This window comes from Callospermophilus lateralis, chromosome 13, assembly GCF_048772815.1.
Source record: "Callospermophilus lateralis isolate mCalLat2 chromosome 13, mCalLat2.hap1, whole genome shotgun sequence".
Lineage (NCBI taxonomy): Eukaryota > Metazoa > Chordata > Mammalia > Rodentia > Sciuridae > Callospermophilus > Callospermophilus lateralis.
Genome location: NC_135317.1, coordinates 39,634,864 through 39,652,614, shown reverse-complemented (window position 1 = coordinate 39,652,614; position 17,751 = coordinate 39,634,864). Strand labels below are relative to the sequence as shown.

The 17,751-nt window shown below is 37.0% G+C and overlaps 1 protein-coding gene across 1 annotated transcript in view; it reads right to left on the bottom strand.

The window, feature by feature from the left end:
* Positions 1 to 648: 648 nt before the first annotated feature.
* Positions 649 to 17,751, bottom strand: part of Itga8 (integrin subunit alpha 8) — a 168,056-nt gene continuing 150,953 nt past the window's right edge. Inside the window, exons 28-30 of the mRNA XM_076873117.1 lie at positions 14,267 to 14,368; positions 5,034 to 5,156; positions 649 to 3,384 (exon numbers count right to left, since the gene is read on the bottom strand). Of these exons, the coding sequence (XP_076729232.1) occupies positions 3,298 to 3,384; positions 5,034 to 5,156; positions 14,267 to 14,368 (312 nt within the window). The 3' untranslated portion in view covers positions 649 to 3,297. The remainder of the gene's footprint in view (positions 3,385 to 5,033; positions 5,157 to 14,266; positions 14,369 to 17,751) is intronic.

Below are 17,751 nucleotides of genomic sequence, written 5' to 3'. Positions count from 1 at the left end.
TACAAAACACAGATGAAAAGATATAATTTCTGCTTCATTGAGGGTTAGTTCAGCTGGAATATGGTAATGTAAATAGATGGAAAGGTGAAGTCATTTACAAAATGCTATTGGAGGATAGGAGAAGAAATGATGTTGGCCAAAGATACAAGGGAAATAAGAAGAAAAAGGAGCTAAGATGTGCATGTGGACAAAATTTAAAAGGCAATGTAAAGAAATCAGCTGTTTAAGGGTGGAAATATTAGGAGTGACTTAAAAATATTTAACCTCTTTATTCAGATGGAATTCACACAGCATAAATTTACCCACTTAAAGTGTACAATTCAATAGTTTTTATATACTCACAGAGTTGAACAACCATGTCCACAATCTAAGTAGAAACTTTATCATCCCAAGGAGCATGTAATTTTGCTTTAAATTTCTTCCAATGTTAAAAGATTTTAAAAGAATAAAGGTATAAGAATGATTTTTTTAAAAATTTCTGGCTATTATAGCAAAGCTGTATGTTGTGCATAAAATGAAACACAAATATTCCATCATGTCTTTGATTTTAATTTTATTAAAGACAAGGTAAATTTGGTACCTGAAAATTCTTCACAGATATCTACAAATGTATTTAAATAAAACAAGATTTAAGTTTTAAGAGTGGGGTTTCAGTGGTAACTAGTACTTGTTATTCATTTACTGCATAAAAAATCTCCAAGTTTATAAAACTTAATTTGGCCATTTTCCCATATCTTAAAAACCAGCTGCAAGAAATTGGAAAAGAGTATTCTTTGAAGAGAAATACAGATAGGCTCTAAGAGGAACACAGGGCATTGGGACTTAGGAAAGAAATAGGCAAAGCTGTAAGCATTATCTCCTCCGTGCAGCCAGGGTGCTCTCCATGCAGAGGGAGTGCCAAAGAACCCATGACTGGAAGGCTCACCGGACCTTACTCTCCTCCCTCCCACCATTTGCTTCCACGTTCTGAGGGACTTTGTGCATAGGATGCTCCCCCACAGTGCCTACTGGCAGCAGTGTCCTCCCGGCTGTGACTGTAGAAGCTATGGTTGGCCTTTGAAGTTCTCATGCCTTACTCTGTTCTGGGTCCCATTCCGGGCATCTCTAGTTTCCTCAGGTGTCTGCATGAACTATCTATGCAGCTCCCTATGTTTGGCTGTAAGTTTCTTGAAGGCAAAGGGTGCATTTTGTCAGGAACTCTCCTATGACCGAAAATCCCAAGGCTAATTTTTGTTGGTCACAAGTCAGATTCGACAAAAGTCAGGCCATTATCTGGGGGAAGAGAGAGTTGCCTGGCTTCCCTTAGGTCACCTCTTACAGATGACAGATGGTCAACAATCTGTAAAACCAGTTCCACCTAAAGGTTGAACACCAAAGACCCACAGAGGCTGGTGTGGGATCCTCAAACTCTTTGAGGCAAGCATCATGCTTCTTTACCATCAGCCGCAGACTGAGAGCTTGGCTTCAGCTCCTGACAGACATGAAATAGCTACCAGGACAGGATTTAATTCACAAGCAAAAAGAAGATGAACTGCAACAATATGTTTTTCCATGTGCCTTTCGTCTGCTTTCCAATGAGGTTCTGCAGCTGTAGCCAAATGGCTTCTCTCCAGGTTAATGCACAACATAAAATTTAGTGTCTGTGAGTTTGGCTCATTTTTCAAATAAAGTGTGATTGTTGAAATTGGGACACAATTTTTTCCAACTGCTTTGTAAACTTGAGGATTAAAGTCAGCTTGTTCTATCATACTTAATATTCAGGATATTAATTAAAAAAACTAATGCCAGTGTAAACATGCCTTAGATACATAGGTCTATAAAGTATTGCACATAAAAATTTGTTCAGCATTTCTTCATAGTAATTTCCCATTATTATAAAAAGTATACAAGAAAAGTATACAAAATTGTGCAGACTATGAATTTGGCCGGCCAATCTTATTTCAAAATGATAATATTACACATGATTATGGATTATTTACAAGTGTTTTAAACAAAAGTATTGATGGTTAAATTAAAGATGATGGGAAAATAGCTTAAATAAAAGATTATCCTCCAAGGTTATAGACTATAAAGATTAGCAAAAAATGAATAATAAAGTTGGAATAAGCAACTTTAAATAAAATCTTTAGGAATTAGTTTTCTAGGTTTGTCTCACATCTATATAACTTATATGTTTCCATCCTATTTATCTTCAACATGTTTTCTCTGTGTATACAAGTATGAAGTATAGCAGGGAAAACAGGTATTTAATCCCAAGGTAAATATTGGTGTTGCTTGTTATAGCTATTAAAAATTATGTTTATCCATATTTAATTAAATTTCTTTTTTATTAATGGACTCTAGAAATTTTACCATTACTTTAAAACACCATATAGTGTGATGAGTACCTTGAAAATCATGTATTAACTAAGTGAGTGGAAATATTTAAAAAAAAAAATATATATATGAAAGGAAATAAAAATGCAACATTTTTGTTAGGCTAAATGAAGCAGCTGTGAGTTTCAGAGAGTGTGAATAATAGTGATTTCTGGTATGAGGCAGGAAAATATTAAATAAAACAAACTTCTAATATCAATTTGCTTTTTCTTATTATGGTCTAAATTCTGAAGTAGCTCTGTTATTGTTACTGCACAGAGTGGTTATCATAGGAGGAAAAGAGGTGAGCGATTCAGAAAACTAGCTAACCAAATCTCAATTTCCAAATCCTCTAGTCAACCAGAATCTCAACCTAGAGAAATGGAAAATAAATAAATAAAAATTTCTCCTTGCTTACAGAATGATCTTTGTCATTTCAAAAGTACTTTCACAGTACCAACAACATATTGCTTATCTCCCTGAGCCATCACTTCATTCAAAATGTTTCTTTTCCATAGGGAGATGTCAGATATTCCATTGGATACAGTAGTGTTGGACGGTTCAGTCTTAGTTCACCCCAATTCTATAGTGATTCTGACATTTCGACTTTGCAACTCAAGTTGGATTGACCTGTACAGCAACTTGATTTCTCATTCCCATTTCATCCATTTCAAAATGTCTGTCAAATATGGAATGAGGAAAGCAAAAGAAATCTTCCACGATGCTGATTGCTTCTACAGTGTTGGCATCTCCTTGTTCCAGAAGGTTTTCCGGGCTCTATGGAAACTTTCCTAAAGTGTGGAGTAGGTGAGGTGATAATCTCAGGGGCCCTTCATTTCCTAGGTCACTGGCAGGTACAGGAAAGCCTTTATTTAGCCCTTATGTCCTTTCTTTTCTTTGAACAGAATCAGTGTTTGGGTTTTTGGTCATTGCTTTTCTTTGTCACGCCTCAGGAGTTTTGTCACTGGTCAGCTGTTCCCTGTCAGCCATATCATCCTGAGGAGGTCTTGCTCTGTCAAAGAAACCGCACTACGAAAAGAAAAACAGGATATGAAATCAAGTCATTTGGGGAACCTGTGGAGTTCCCTCATTTGAAGAATTTTCACTTCATGTATTTCCTAAGGAACTTGGAGCTGTGTGAATATAACCTGCCCAGTTCTCCAAATTAAGAGGAGAAGGTAGCATGTTGTTTACCTGGAGAGAATTTATGGCATGGGCCAAGGTGAGCAGGAGGGCAGAGTGTTTGGGTAGTAGTGGTAGAAAGTACTTGTTTTATACCAACCACTCATGATTGTTGGATATTCTCCTGGGATTACAGCAGTGTGTCCCAAGGATGCCCTGTGTGCTTTTCTGCATCTTTGCTGAGTCAGCAACAGTGCTAACTGTTGACCAGAAAAGGGACATTGTCTCCTGAAGAATTCTGTAGGTGGCCACGGGGTGGATTAAAGAATTAAAGGATTAAAGTGTGCTACATATCCCTCTGCACTGGGTGGGACATGCTGTACATAGAGGGAGAGCTGATTTGTTATTTAGGCATTTTAGTGACTTTATATAGATTAACTTGGGAAGAGATGATTCTAGAATCTTCTTTCTCTTGAATTTCACCAAGGAGTGTGTATCTTTTCCTAGGAATCTGGAACCTCAATTCTAATTATTGTTTCTCATATTGGAAGCCCAACATGGGCTTTTTTGTATTGCTAGTGGAATGCTCTGTCATTTGGTGCTTTGAACTGTACTTATGTTTATTGGAAATAAAGTTATGAAAATAGCAGAATAACACAGAAGTCATTCCTAAATATGTTCCATCGACTATGTGGGCTCAGGATGGCACACAATAAGTGATAATGATTAGAAAACCATTCTTTAACTGGAAGCCAAGGCTTTTTCAGTTTATGGGTCTGTTAAGCATCCTGCATATTGTTTCAAAATAAAAATACACAATGTTTTTTAGGGAACCACAACAACAGTGATTAACAGAGATGTGACTGAATTAGCTTATAGTCAAGTAATCATGGCATTGTTTCTCTTTTGGAATGGAAAGCTCTGTACAACTTGGCAGTAGTACATGTTTTGGGGCCAGCATTTAGTTCCAATTGCAGACTTTTAGAATAAACCTCCCACAGACTAAGTTAGGGATTCCCAATAAAGACAAATTAATTGGCAAGATTAAAAAACAAGTTCAAGCACCTTATAATATGCATGATCCATTTGGATTAATTAATAATCAAAATAAAAATTAGAACTGACATTTTAATTGCATCAGGGCAGTGCTTAGAAAGAAAAACCTCAAAGGATTACTGGTAGTACAATGTCAATAAGAAGCTTAAGATCTTGGTCAATGAAATTTCATAATAACATTATCACTCCAAGAATATTGGACAGTAGATCACAGGTCCTACCTAGTTAATAAAGCCTAAGTTTCTATATTTTTATTCACAAGAAATCTCAAGATAAAAACAAAACAAATACCCCCTTTTTTAAAAATATGAGCCACACAAAAATATCAAGTATGTCAAAGCAAATAAAACACAATTTTCCCTTTATATCCTTTAGATCTTTCAAAACCTCTAAATGATGCCTTTAGCATTATCTTTTAAAATCCCTAATAATATCTTTCTATCAATATCTGCAGAGTGACTTCTGCAGTTCAAAAGTAAAAATAAAGGAAATCAACTTACCTTCCATAAAGCTAAAGTTAAAATGGCCAGAACCAACAATCCAAGAAGTATTGCTAGTATTATGACCCACAGTGGGATGGAGAAGGATACATTTGGGGTTGCCCAAATAACTGAGGTCTTAATCTGAAATGAAAATAAAGCAAATGAGCTTTGAGTTTTAATTTGAAAAAGTGTTTTGGTGAAATAAGGCGGCAATTGCCCATATAACACTGTGGATAGTTCTTAACAGATCCATAAAATAATTGAAAGTCGTTTAAGGAGAGATCTGTGAGGCTAAGCATTTGAACATGGACTGGAAAAAACAAGCATATCCAGGTGTGGGCATAAGGGGTGAAAGTCTTAATGACAGATGCTTCATGACTGGTTGACTTATCACTGGCATCGGGGGAAACCTAGATTGGAGAAGTGGTCCAGTGTTGGGAGCTGCCATATAGGAGCTGAGCGCCCCCTAGCTTTGAGTGATGGAAATGTGGAGTCTGGCTTCCTGGTCAGAAAGCTTCCCGATCTCCACTCAGCAGGAGAATGAGGCTTTGGGAGTGGGCATTACTCAATGGAGTGGGCTGCCTTCTTGTTCCTTTGGGATACTACCCCTTACCTTTTCTGGATGGAATATTCTATGGAACAGCTCTCCTCAATAAGTAGAATGGTTTCAGGCGTGCTCTCTCTCTTTCATCTGCCCCTCTTGCTTGTGGGAGCTGGGGCTAAGAAACCATTGCTCCTCACATTACTTTCTGTGCCTGTGATTATTTAGTAGCCAGCCCAATTCACCTGGAGTGACCCTGACTAATTTAGTCATGTGTTGCCGCAGACCAGGAACCAACAAGGCGGAAAGAAAGAACTTTAAATTGGGTTTCAAGCACTGGGGTCTCTTTCACTGATAGAGCACAGAATTTTCTAAAGAATCCTACAACTGGCAATTGTTAGTGGTGGAAATTGCTTAGTTTTTCTGGGACTCAGTTGTATCATCTGTAAAATGATCAGATTAGATTACATGAATTCTAACCTTCTTGATGATTTCTAACTAGATTTGAACACCTGCTGAACCCCTTTTCAGCTTAATTTATTTAATAATAAAAGGGGATGCCAGTCTAAAATTGAACAGATACTTATTGGCCAAACAGCTTTGTAAAATTGTTTTCTTCTATCTTATTTAAAGACTCTGTGGTTCAGGATTATTATTTCACCCTATTTTATAAAATCCTCCTTTTTGCCTTTAAACATTTTGCCTTGCTGCAACTTCTTTAAATACGCTTACTGTTTACTACAGCATGCACATTTCCATTGCACTGCTGTTCTGTTCTCAAGTAAATACCATTGTCCTTTGGAGAATCTCTGATGTTATTTAGGGTGGCATGGCAGTGAGCAAAGTAAATGTCATCTTGATGTGTTGGAGCCCCCTTCAATGCTAAATCCAATTTTGGGGTGCAGAGTTGAAATAAGCATCTGGAGATTGGATCCCATTTCATTCCCCACTGTTGTGAAGGAGCTTCGAGGAAAATGAGACCTTTCTAGCTGGATGGCATGCTCCACACCTATGACCCATCCTTGCCTCCCGGAGTGGACGTAAGAAGCACTTCTATTGCTTGTGTGCTGGGAGTCTGTGCAAGGAAGCTGCATACTGCTCCCTGCACCCAGAAAAAGCAAGGAGAGACCTGGCCATGCTACTAAAACCTTTTGGGCAAGAAAATAAAAATTACTGGCCTCAAATGTTACTCACCAATACAGGCATGCCAGGTTTTAACAGAGAGTAAGCATGGCTTTCACTAATGGTCTGTGTGTTCCTAGTTTTTTTTTTTTTTTTTTTTTTATAGAGAGAGATTTTTTTTTAATATTTATTTTTTAGTTTTCAGTGGACACAACATCTTTATTTTATTTTTATGTGGTGCTGAGGATCGAACCCAGCGCCCCACGCATGCCAGGCGAGCGCACTACGGCTTGAGCCACATCCCCAGCCCTGTGTTCCTAGTTTTAAGTGTGCTAGTTGAAAGGATCATGATTCCAGTCCTGAAACATGCCCAAGAACTTTAGACCACAATTCTACAACCCACTCATCAGGAGAGGATAAAATGATGACTAAGCTTGGTAGCTCTGGAACTTGCCCTGGCAGGAAATGTCTGGATATTTTCATAGGCTGAACCCAAGTATTGGGCCCTACCCATGCTCCCTCTTCTGTTCTGTCTTCTTAACTAGATGTGGGCACCTTGCTGATGGTCTTCTCAGCTTGTCCTGGTTTTTTAATTGCTCATCCCCTTTCAGTTCACTTCCCCTATACTGCAGACATGGTGAGGCCCCAATTCACTGATTCTACAGCCCTGGGTATCATTTTTATCCAGATTAAACAATGGAATCCACAGAATAGTGAGATTAGTAGTCACTCAACATTGACAGCAGTGTCAGAGACTTGACAGACCTTCTAAATAAGAAAAAGGCTAGCCTTAATCTACTCACCACTACACTTTCTCCCTTTGCCTGTTAATGTTACTTGTTAGCATTTTCCCCATTTCATCAATAAGAAAGGGTGACATTCCATCCCAATGATGGCATCATGACTGCCTGCTTGCTACTGTTCAAAGATGAGACACATGGTCCACATATTGGAGAAAAGCATTTTAAGTACCCCAAATGGTTGCAATGCTACTTGGATTCTACAGCTCGGGTAATTTATTTTAAGATGATCCTTTGTGTATATGTGACTACATGAACATATCAGAATCTATATGATTTCTCTTTATGTTCCTTTGCCTTGGTTAGTTACATCTGATAATACACATGAAAGCACTGCTCAATCCTAACATTTTCAGTACTCTGGAAAAGGGCATGAAGTAGTATCTCAACATAATTTTACTGGAAGCAAACTGACACAGTTTTGGTAATGAGAATTTCAGAATTTAGGAAAAGAAAGGAACAGTAGTGATCATCTGCTCAGAGTCGAGTTACAATGACCCAGGAGAGAGAAATCTGGAGCCAAGGACAATTCTGGTAATTTTTTAAAATAAAAGTTTTTTTTCTTTTCTCCCTAAGCTCTAATCCACCAATAAAACTTTTTTTTTCATTGTTGTTGTTGTTGTTTTTTGCTTGTGTTGGAGCTTGCCAAGTTTGTCAACAGGGAAATTGTTAAGAGCCAGATTTGTTAACAGGGAAATTCACGGTAAGAAAAGCAACAGATGCTTCTGAATCTTCAGTATCCTGATTCACCTAATTAATATCTTAAGTCATCTCCTACTATTTCATGGTAAACTTAGGAAGCAATAATAGTTTTGTAAGTTAAAGAAATTTTGAAGAAGACGAAATAAGAAGCATAGACTCTTCACGTTGTTCATCTAACAGTAGGGAATGTTATGGAATGCCAGGTGCCTCTGCCACTTGGCTAGAGCAGGCTTTGATGCATTGTCTATAAAACTGGTCTATCTGTAGAAAGAGGCAGGGAAGTTCACTTACAAAGAGCTAATGAAGACATTTGAAGGGTTATTTTGCTATAGTGATGAAAATGTACAAATAAAACATGAAATAGATCAAGATATGTTTAATAGAGTCCCTTGAAGCAGGGTACTACTTTATGGGGATAATTATAAAACCTGCTGGCTTTTTGCTTACTTTTACTTCCCAAAATTTGGACAGCAGGGCCTTAAGAGAGTCTGTGAGGAAATGATCACCATGCTGTGATCCAAAAATTTGAAATTCCCTTTCAGTTCCAAAATCTGAAATTCTCATTATCAAAACAGTTGCCAGTCTGCTTCCAGTAACATTAAGTTCATTTAAAAAGTACCACCTTTTCTCTGAGTTCTCTCAAGTGTTAAGATGAAGCATGTCTATACATTGCCTACATGTATTCCTGTGCAGTTCATCAGGAAAATGGGACACAGTATTCAAAGACAAGCTTGGGGGGAGGGGGGTCTCTCTGTGCCAGCATTCTTCTTTCCTCACTCTCTGCCTATCTGACATCCAATTGGCAATGAGATGGCCCAATCATAGTCTACAGGTGGATGCAACTGTAGAGACCTCCTTCACCTTGGTGTCTGCCTAAACTTTCTCTCGGCTTTTTTTTTTTTTTAGTTGTAGATGGACAGAATGCCATTATTTCATTTGTTTATTTTTATATGCTGCTAAGATTGAACCCAGTGCCTCATACATGCTAGGTAGGCAAGTGCTCTGCCACTGAGCTACAGCCCCAGCCCTCTCTTAGCTTTTTGGTGCATATTTAGAAAGTCACTACACCAAGGGCAGTGCAAATCCAGAAAATCAACAACAGTGACCCAGAGCAGTTCTGCAGACTTGCAATGTGGAGGCTCTGTCCCTGGGAAGAGCCAAATGTAATGCGTAATTACAAAAGTCACATACACACACATCTTGGAAAGAGAGATCCTTCTGGGAGGATAGTGACTAGGGAGTTCCGTGACATTCACATCTGTAAATCTGCCAATGGAAAGGGGGTATTTCACCTGCATGTGGAAACCAGCAAAACACAGCTTTTCCTGAAACTCAATACTGTGTCAATAAACTAGACCTAAACTGCCAGTGAGCTTAAAAGGAAGGAATTGAATCGATCACTTTTATAGGATCACGGTTTATTTAAATATGTGCCAGGACTATGGAATTGCAGGCTAATTTGGGGGAAGCTTGAGCCAAGAAGTAAAATGTTGACAAATACCAAAACTTTGTAATTTCTAATATTTATATTTGTCTTACAGCTCATCTTGACAAGCCCACAAGAATCTTGGATTGAAGGATCCACTAGATAATAAACAGAAGATTTTTAGGGCTTCTAATGACTAAGCAACGATTTACAGTAAGACTCTTTCATTGGTTTGAAACATTATTTATTAAACACTCTGTGTTCTCTGAAGCTCTGTATTATTTTTGGCTATAGCTTCCACCTAATGAGCCACATGTATAATTTACAATTTTCTAGTAGCCACACCAGGGTGAAAAGAAATAGGGGACATTAACTTTAATATATTTTAACCCTAAGTATTAACTATTATCTATTATCGATAAACTTATTATCATTTAAATATGTAATTGATAGAGACATTTAAAAAGATATCTAATACTCTTTTTATTTTTTTTAAATGTCTCTGAATCCAGTGTGCACTATACACCAGTAACACATAATAATGGCTAAATTTTCAATGATTAAAGGGAAATATAGTCCTAAAAAAAAGAAGCAATGTTTAATGGAAGAAGTAGTTCATTTTGCTCAAGTTTTTCATTTTACATCTAAATGAGTATAAGTGAAATCAAGCTACAAGTTCAGTTCTTCAGTCCCACTGGCCACATATCAGGAACTCAATATCTACCTCTGACTGGCAGTTTCTACACTGGACCACTTGTAGTTACTTAAAGTATAACATGCAATTTTAACAATTCACTTATTATCTGCAAGTTTAAGAAGTGGAGTCCATAAATTATAAGTGGTTTGGATTTTCTTAAAGTGATCTTAAATAGGAAAAATTTAATCTTACCTTCATCAAGTCATAAATCTTGTTTTTTAATTATGGTTGAAAGACCACAAATAAATTTTTAATGTCTATATTTTATCATAGACATTTATGATATGTTTTTATATATCTTTACAAAAAATACCAAGATAGAAGAGAAAAACTCCTTGTATTTGCAAATGTAATTAATGTTGACATCTGTATTTATGTATCATAAAATCTTGTATAAACATACTTTGGTGTGGTCAGAAGAATGTTTTAAATAAATGTACCAACCCACCCTACCTACAGTGCCATTTAGAACAAAATAATAACACCAAGTGGATCTGACCTCATTTTCAGCATTTAAATTGCTCCTATAAGGTAAGTAGTCACTGCCGTAAATCTATACACCAATTATTTAATATTAGGATTCTGCTGTTAGGTGTTGAAATTTTGCTAACAGTTCTTAAAACCAAATGGATCTGAAGTTTACATATGAATTTTGAAATAAGATTTTTTACAAATATTTGATAATGAGTCCCTTTGGAATTATACTACAAATACTTTTTCCAGGTGTAAATTATAGAATTGGGCATTAGTGACATGGCATGAAAATGTCAAGGTTCACTGGGGTATTAGTCAGACTTGAATCTCTTTGACCAACATACCTGATAGGAACAACTTAGAGGAGGGAAAATTTATTTTGGCTTGTGGTTTCAAGGTTTAGTCCTTGGTGGGCCAACTACATTGCTTCAAGCCTAAGGCAAGGCAGAACATCATGGCAGAAGGGCATGGTACAGGGAAATTACTCCACTCATGGCAGACAGGAAGAGAGAGGCACAAAGGAACCATAGGAAGGATGGAAGCTTCCAGGGCACATCCCCAGTGACCCACCTTCTCCAACCACACCCCTCCTGCCCATATTTACCGCCCAGTTAGTCCATTCAAACTAGAGTGAACTGATTAGGTTACTGCTTTTATAATCTAATCACCTCACCTCTGAACATTCATGCATTAACACAGGAGATTTTGGGGGACACCTCATAGTCAAACCATAACAGTTGGTAAACCAAAATAGTGTTCAGTAATAATGTTCAGTAATAAAGTATAGTAATCTTTATTCTGTTGTGCTATAATGATTCAGTGTTCTCTCATTCCCTTTGACTTATACAACCTTTGCCTCACCTGTGAACAGGACACATATCACACTGCATGAAGGCATCATTTGTTATAAACGCAGATATCATGCAAATAGAAGATGAAAATAGTTATTTTATTCTATATGTAAAGCTTACATAGGCTCAAGAAATGTCTGAATTAGGACCATGTTGGAAAGATGTACAAACTAACTATACTGCACAAATGTCTGGGAAAATGAGAACAAATTATTTAGTCTCATTACAATCTTTTCTCAGTGGCTGATTGGAACTCTGATGATTCTAAAACTACCCATTCCAATGGATTTTACTAGCTTACAGCAATTCTCTTCTGCTGGTATTTTTTTTTTTTGAGACAACAACAAGATCTTTGAAAAGATGTTGATGCAAAAATTGTCTGCCAGCCCCAACCAGAGCTCTTCTCTCAACTCAATTCATGGAAAAACTATTTGCCTGTATTACACAGCTAATTCTGTACTGGCAAAATCTCCAGTTTGATATCGGGAGACTTGAAAGCTCTTCCAGTCTTAAATGTTTTTTCAATAACCTTTACCTAAATGGTGTGGTAAATCATCTATGTAAAATAAAATAAGTCTTTTATTTCTTTGCAATATGGTAACTGGAGACCGGTTAGAGGAAGCATGCATTTGATCATTTCATGGATCTTTTGAGATGAGTTGAGAACATCAGGCCATCACCTGTGGCCAGCACAGAAAGATGCAATTCTGTTGATGGAATCAACTGTAACATGTGTTTCTGTTATGGAACACGTGCTCAGAGAAAACAAAAGGGATTGGATTTATCTCCCTTCAAGCGATAAGTCTTTGAACCTCTTTGGATGAACATTCTATATTAAAAGCCCAAAGCCTCTGTTTTCTGGGGTTGAACATAAATCTAAGCTTTAGCAGATATCTCATGAGAAAAAGAGAGGTGATCTAAACAAAGAAAGATGTGGCCATGCTGGCTTCAAAATACTTTGTATTTTGATTATCTTGATTATCATTAATGTGGGCTTACTGAGAAAGTAAGACATTGAGGAATGTTAGAAGCATTGATTGAGGCTTGAGATTTACCTGTTCCAGGTAAAATATTAGAGCTTTATGTACATAATTTAAAAAATTGCCTTCATAATGCCAACATGCGGGTGAGGTTAACAGCCTTAGGGAAGTTAAGTGACTTCCCCAAATTTTCCTAATTGGAGCAAGGCAGAGCCAGGATCAAATCTGGGTGACTCTATCTTGCAAGCCTTGGGCTTTCTTCTAGGTGATCTGAACTGCTTAAGTTCTTAACTCTGGCTCTACTACACAATTTGCACTTGTAAGGCTTTTAAAAATTCTTTTATTGGTGTATATTAATTACACACAACAGTGGGATTCATTGTGAAATATTCATACAAGCATAGAACACAATTTGATCAATTTTACTTGTAAGGCTTTTAAAGCACAGCACCAGGACCCCACCTCAGGTCTACTTAGTCCAGATATGTGGGATGAAATCTTAGCACATATATATTTATGTATTTTTAAAGCTGCATGAGTGATGATTTTGTTTCATTAATCCATTGGTCAAAGTTGGATCATTGACCAATGGATCAGTTTAATTTAATTTGCTAAAAGTAGACTAGGTGATAAAGATTAATTATTACAATGAAGTAATATATAAAGACCCAGCTAGAAAGAAATATCAATAGGACCAACTTATACACCATCTAATGTAGTGCTTCTCAAACTTGAGTGTGTTTATGGATCCACTGATGATTATGATAAAATGCAGATTGGGACTCAGCAGGTCTGGAGTGAGGCCAGTTCCTTCTTGTATTTCTAATGATCTCCCAGGTGATGCCAAGGCTCTAGCCTGCCAACCACACTTTGTATAACAAAGAGTTCAATCTGGGGGTTGTAAGTATCCATGAAATGATCAAGAGATGAAAGCTGAAATCTTAATACTGTATTTCAGAACAGTCTGTTTCTCAGAGGTTTTTGACATCTTCACAACTTGAATGGCACAGTTTTGGTAATGGTGCCTGCTGGTCCCCTGTCACCCACACCTTCATCCCCCTGTATAGCCCTTGCAACATTGCTGAGGATGTCAGAAGTTGTTCTGTGACAGATTTGGGGTGTCAGTGATGTTTAATAAACCCAATTAAAAAAAAAGAAATTTCATTCATTGGGTACTCTTGTTTTTTGTTTTTTTGTTTCTTTCCAGGACAGAATCATGGTTCTTTGCACAGAGAGGAAGTAATTACTTTTAAAGCCATGCAGCCGCCAGTCCCTGACTAACTTTCCCTCAGGAAGGGTTTCTTCCCTCCACAAGGGGACTCATCTTGCTGCCATTACAACTAAAGACTAAGCACAATTTAATTATGATGATCATTGCTATCTGAATTTCTCTGAAACAAAATGGATTGATTAATAAATAATGAATACTATTAGTAAGACGCTGCAATTTTCTTTTAGGTAGAAATTTATATTGGAAGTTTAAAAACCAGATCAAAAGGCACTAGGAAATTTACAGACTGAAATAAAAAATGGTGAAGTAAAAATGAGAAACTTTTCTCAGTTCAATGTAAACATGTAAACCAGGCACATCCTAGACAGTGATTAAAAATGACTTTAATGATGTTATTTGTGCCCATGTATTTTTGAAAGATACTCACTGCTATGCTTCCTTCTGGGAGTTTAGCTGGCTGATCTTTATAAGGCATCTTCTTAACTTCAAAGGACACCATGGATGCAAGAGCATAGGGATCATTTTTTCTCTGAAAGTAAAAATATTTATTTAAGTGTATTTCCTATAAAGCATTTAAAAGTTCTATTGGTAGCCACTTAATTGTTTTCAGTGTCTCTTTTACTGTTTTCCCCTTCCTTCCATTCACCCATCCATCCATTCATGTATCTATCCATCCATCCAAAAATCCATTCAAACATCCATCCATCCATTCATCCATCCAAACACCCAATGGACTATTCATGCCCTTCCTATTTCTAAGGATAATTTATCTTATTAATTAAAGACCATATATAAGATTACTATGAAGCAGAAAATCAGGGTCTTAAAAAATACACAAGGATTAATGTAGTTATTGCCAGTGAAATATAAAGGGCAGACACGATGAGTTACAAAATTCTTGTTCTCTGACAGAGGAAAATATTATGGGAGAGATACTGGTACTTAGTTCATAAGAAATGTATTGCATGTCACTTTGTACTGAAGACCCAGAGCCAGGTTTCTCAGCTTCAATGCATGTCTTAACACCAGATGCCCCAGTGTGAAAATCAAAAATGCTTCTAGTTATTCCCAAATGTCCCCCCAGGAGCAAAATTGCCACAGTTAAGAACCACTGACCTCAGGGCTGAGGCTGTAGCTCAGTGATAAAGTACTTGCTTTGCATGTATGAGGCACTGGGTTCAAACCTCAGCACCGCATAAAAATAAATAAAGATACTTTGTGTTCATCTACAACTAAATAAATATTAAAAAAAGAACCACTGACCTACAAGCATACAGTGTTTCTGATAGAATGTTCCCAAAAGTTCTCTTTGCTTAATTGGTTCTTATGTTAACTTTTGTTTATTTTTAATATTTATTCATTCTTATTTGTTCTTTTTAGATATGCAGGACAGTAGAGTGAATTTGACATCTTATACATACTTAAAATATGACTTATTTAATTAGGATCCCCTTCTTGGGGTTGTACATAATGTGGAGTTTCACTGGTGGTGTATTCATATATGAACATGGGAAAGTTATTTCCGATTAATTCCACTGTCTTTCCTAAATCCCATTCCTGCCTTCCTTCCCTTTATTCTGCTTTGTCTAATCTGCTGCACTTCTATTCTTCCCAGCCCTATCTCCCCTTATTGTGTGCTAACATCTGCACATCAGAGAGAACATTTGGCCTTTGGTTTTGGGGATTGGCTTATTTCACTTAGCATGATGGCCTCCAGATCCATCCGTTTACTAGCAAAAGTTATACAGTCAAGACCTCTACAATGAAAACTACAGAACACTAGAGAAAGAAATTAAAGAAGACCTTAGAAGATGGAAATATCTCCCATGTTCTTGGATAAACAGAATTAATATGGTCAAAATGGCCATACTACCAAAAGTACTATATAGATTCAATGTAATTCCTATTAAAATTCCAAAGATGTTCTTCATAGAAATAGAAAAAGCAGCCATGTTTTTTTTCTTTTATCCATTCATCCACTGAAGGACATCTAGGTTGGCTCCACAGTTTAGCTATTGTGAATTGTGCTGCTATAAACATTGATGTGGCTGTGTCCCTGTAGTATGCTGTTTTTAAGTCTTTTGGGTATAGACCGAGGAGAGGGATAGCTGGGTCAAATGGTGATTCCATTCCCATATTTCCAAGGAATCTCCATACTGTGTTCCATATTGGCTGCACCCATTTGCAGTTCCACGAGCAGTGTATGAGTGTACCTTTTCCCCCACATCCTCACCAAAATGTGGCATATATATACAATGGAATTTTACTCAGCAATAAAAGAGAACAAAATCATGGCATTTGCAGGTAAATGGATGGCACTGAAGAAGGTAATGCTAAGTGAAGTTAGCCAATCCCCAAAAAACAAATGTCGAATGTTTTCCCTGATATAAGGAGGCTGACTCATAATAGGGAGGGGGAGCATGGGAGGAATAGATGAATTCTAGATAGGGCAGAGGGGTGGGAGGGAAAGGAAGGGGGCAGGGGGTTAGCAAGATGGTGGAAAGTGATAGACATCATTATCCAAAGTATATGTATGAAGACACAAATTGGTATCAACATACTTTATATACAACCAGAGATATGAAAAATTGTACTGTATACGTGTAATAAGCAACTCAATGAGACCCTGTCTCTGAATAAAATACAAAAACAGGGTTGGGGATGTGGCTCAGTGGTCGAGTGCCCCTGAGTTCAATCCCTGGTACCAAAAAAAAAAAAAAAAAGGTGAAGGAGAAATCACAATGCCAGACCTCAAATTAAACTACAGAGCTATAATAAAAATGGCAAGCTACGGGCTCCAAAATAGACATGAGGACTAATGGAACAGAATAGAAGACAGAGACAAATCCACATAAATACACTTATCTCATACTAGACAAAGGTGCTATTAACATACATTGGAGAAAATATAGCCTCTTCAACAAATGGTGCTGGGAAAAACTGGAAATCCATAGAAAGTAGAATGAAATTCAACTCTCACCCTGCACAAAACTCAACTCAAAATGACTCAAGAACCCAGGCATTAGACCAGAGACCCTGCACCTACCAGAAGAAAATATAGGCCCAACTTTCTATCATGTCAATTTAGGAACTGAATTCCTCAGCAAGACTCCTAAAGCCCAAGAAATAACATCAAGAATCAATAAATGGGATGGTATCAAACTAAAAACCTTCTTCACAGCAAAGAAAACAGTCATGTTAACTGTTGATTAAAGTCAAAGGGAAAATATTTGGGAATAACTTAGGAAAGTTGCTTTGAGAACTTATGCTTCTGTGACTCTCCTCCACTTGAAACAGTGACTAAACCCAATGCTGTGCTAGAGCTGGCCTCATAATGGCTCTTGACAGCCAATTGTTAAAATTTCAAAAATGTTGGTGTCAGTTGTTAAACAAAGGCATTATTAAACCTTCAATGTAGATGTAAGTCCATTGTATTTCTTGGAAGGTAATGAATATTCAAAACTCAATACTCAATCATTTTTATTACATTTTCCTATTATCTATGCTCCTAGTACCATTTATGACTAAATATCATATTTATAATAGTGTGCTACTGGGCATCTCTTCCCAGCTCTGTATTCACCGACATCATGTTGGTAGCCTGAACACAGCCATGATGAAAGCATTTACACCATGGAAATCAACACAAGCTACACCTCAGAGCTTTTTTTCTCCCCTCCCAAAGAGCAGTTCAGTTTATTAAGCACTTAACTAGCACATCACTATCTAAGATTCAGTGCTGGATCTCTGGAGGCCAATTCAATAATCTGGATTGTAATAATTTTGCTCATATATTTTTATGAAGCTTATTTTTTTTCCTATAGCTGAATTCTCTTTCTCTTTGGTAAATCCTATTTTCTGCATATGATAAGGACAAGTCAAAGGATACAAATTTTACATACTTAAAGTTAC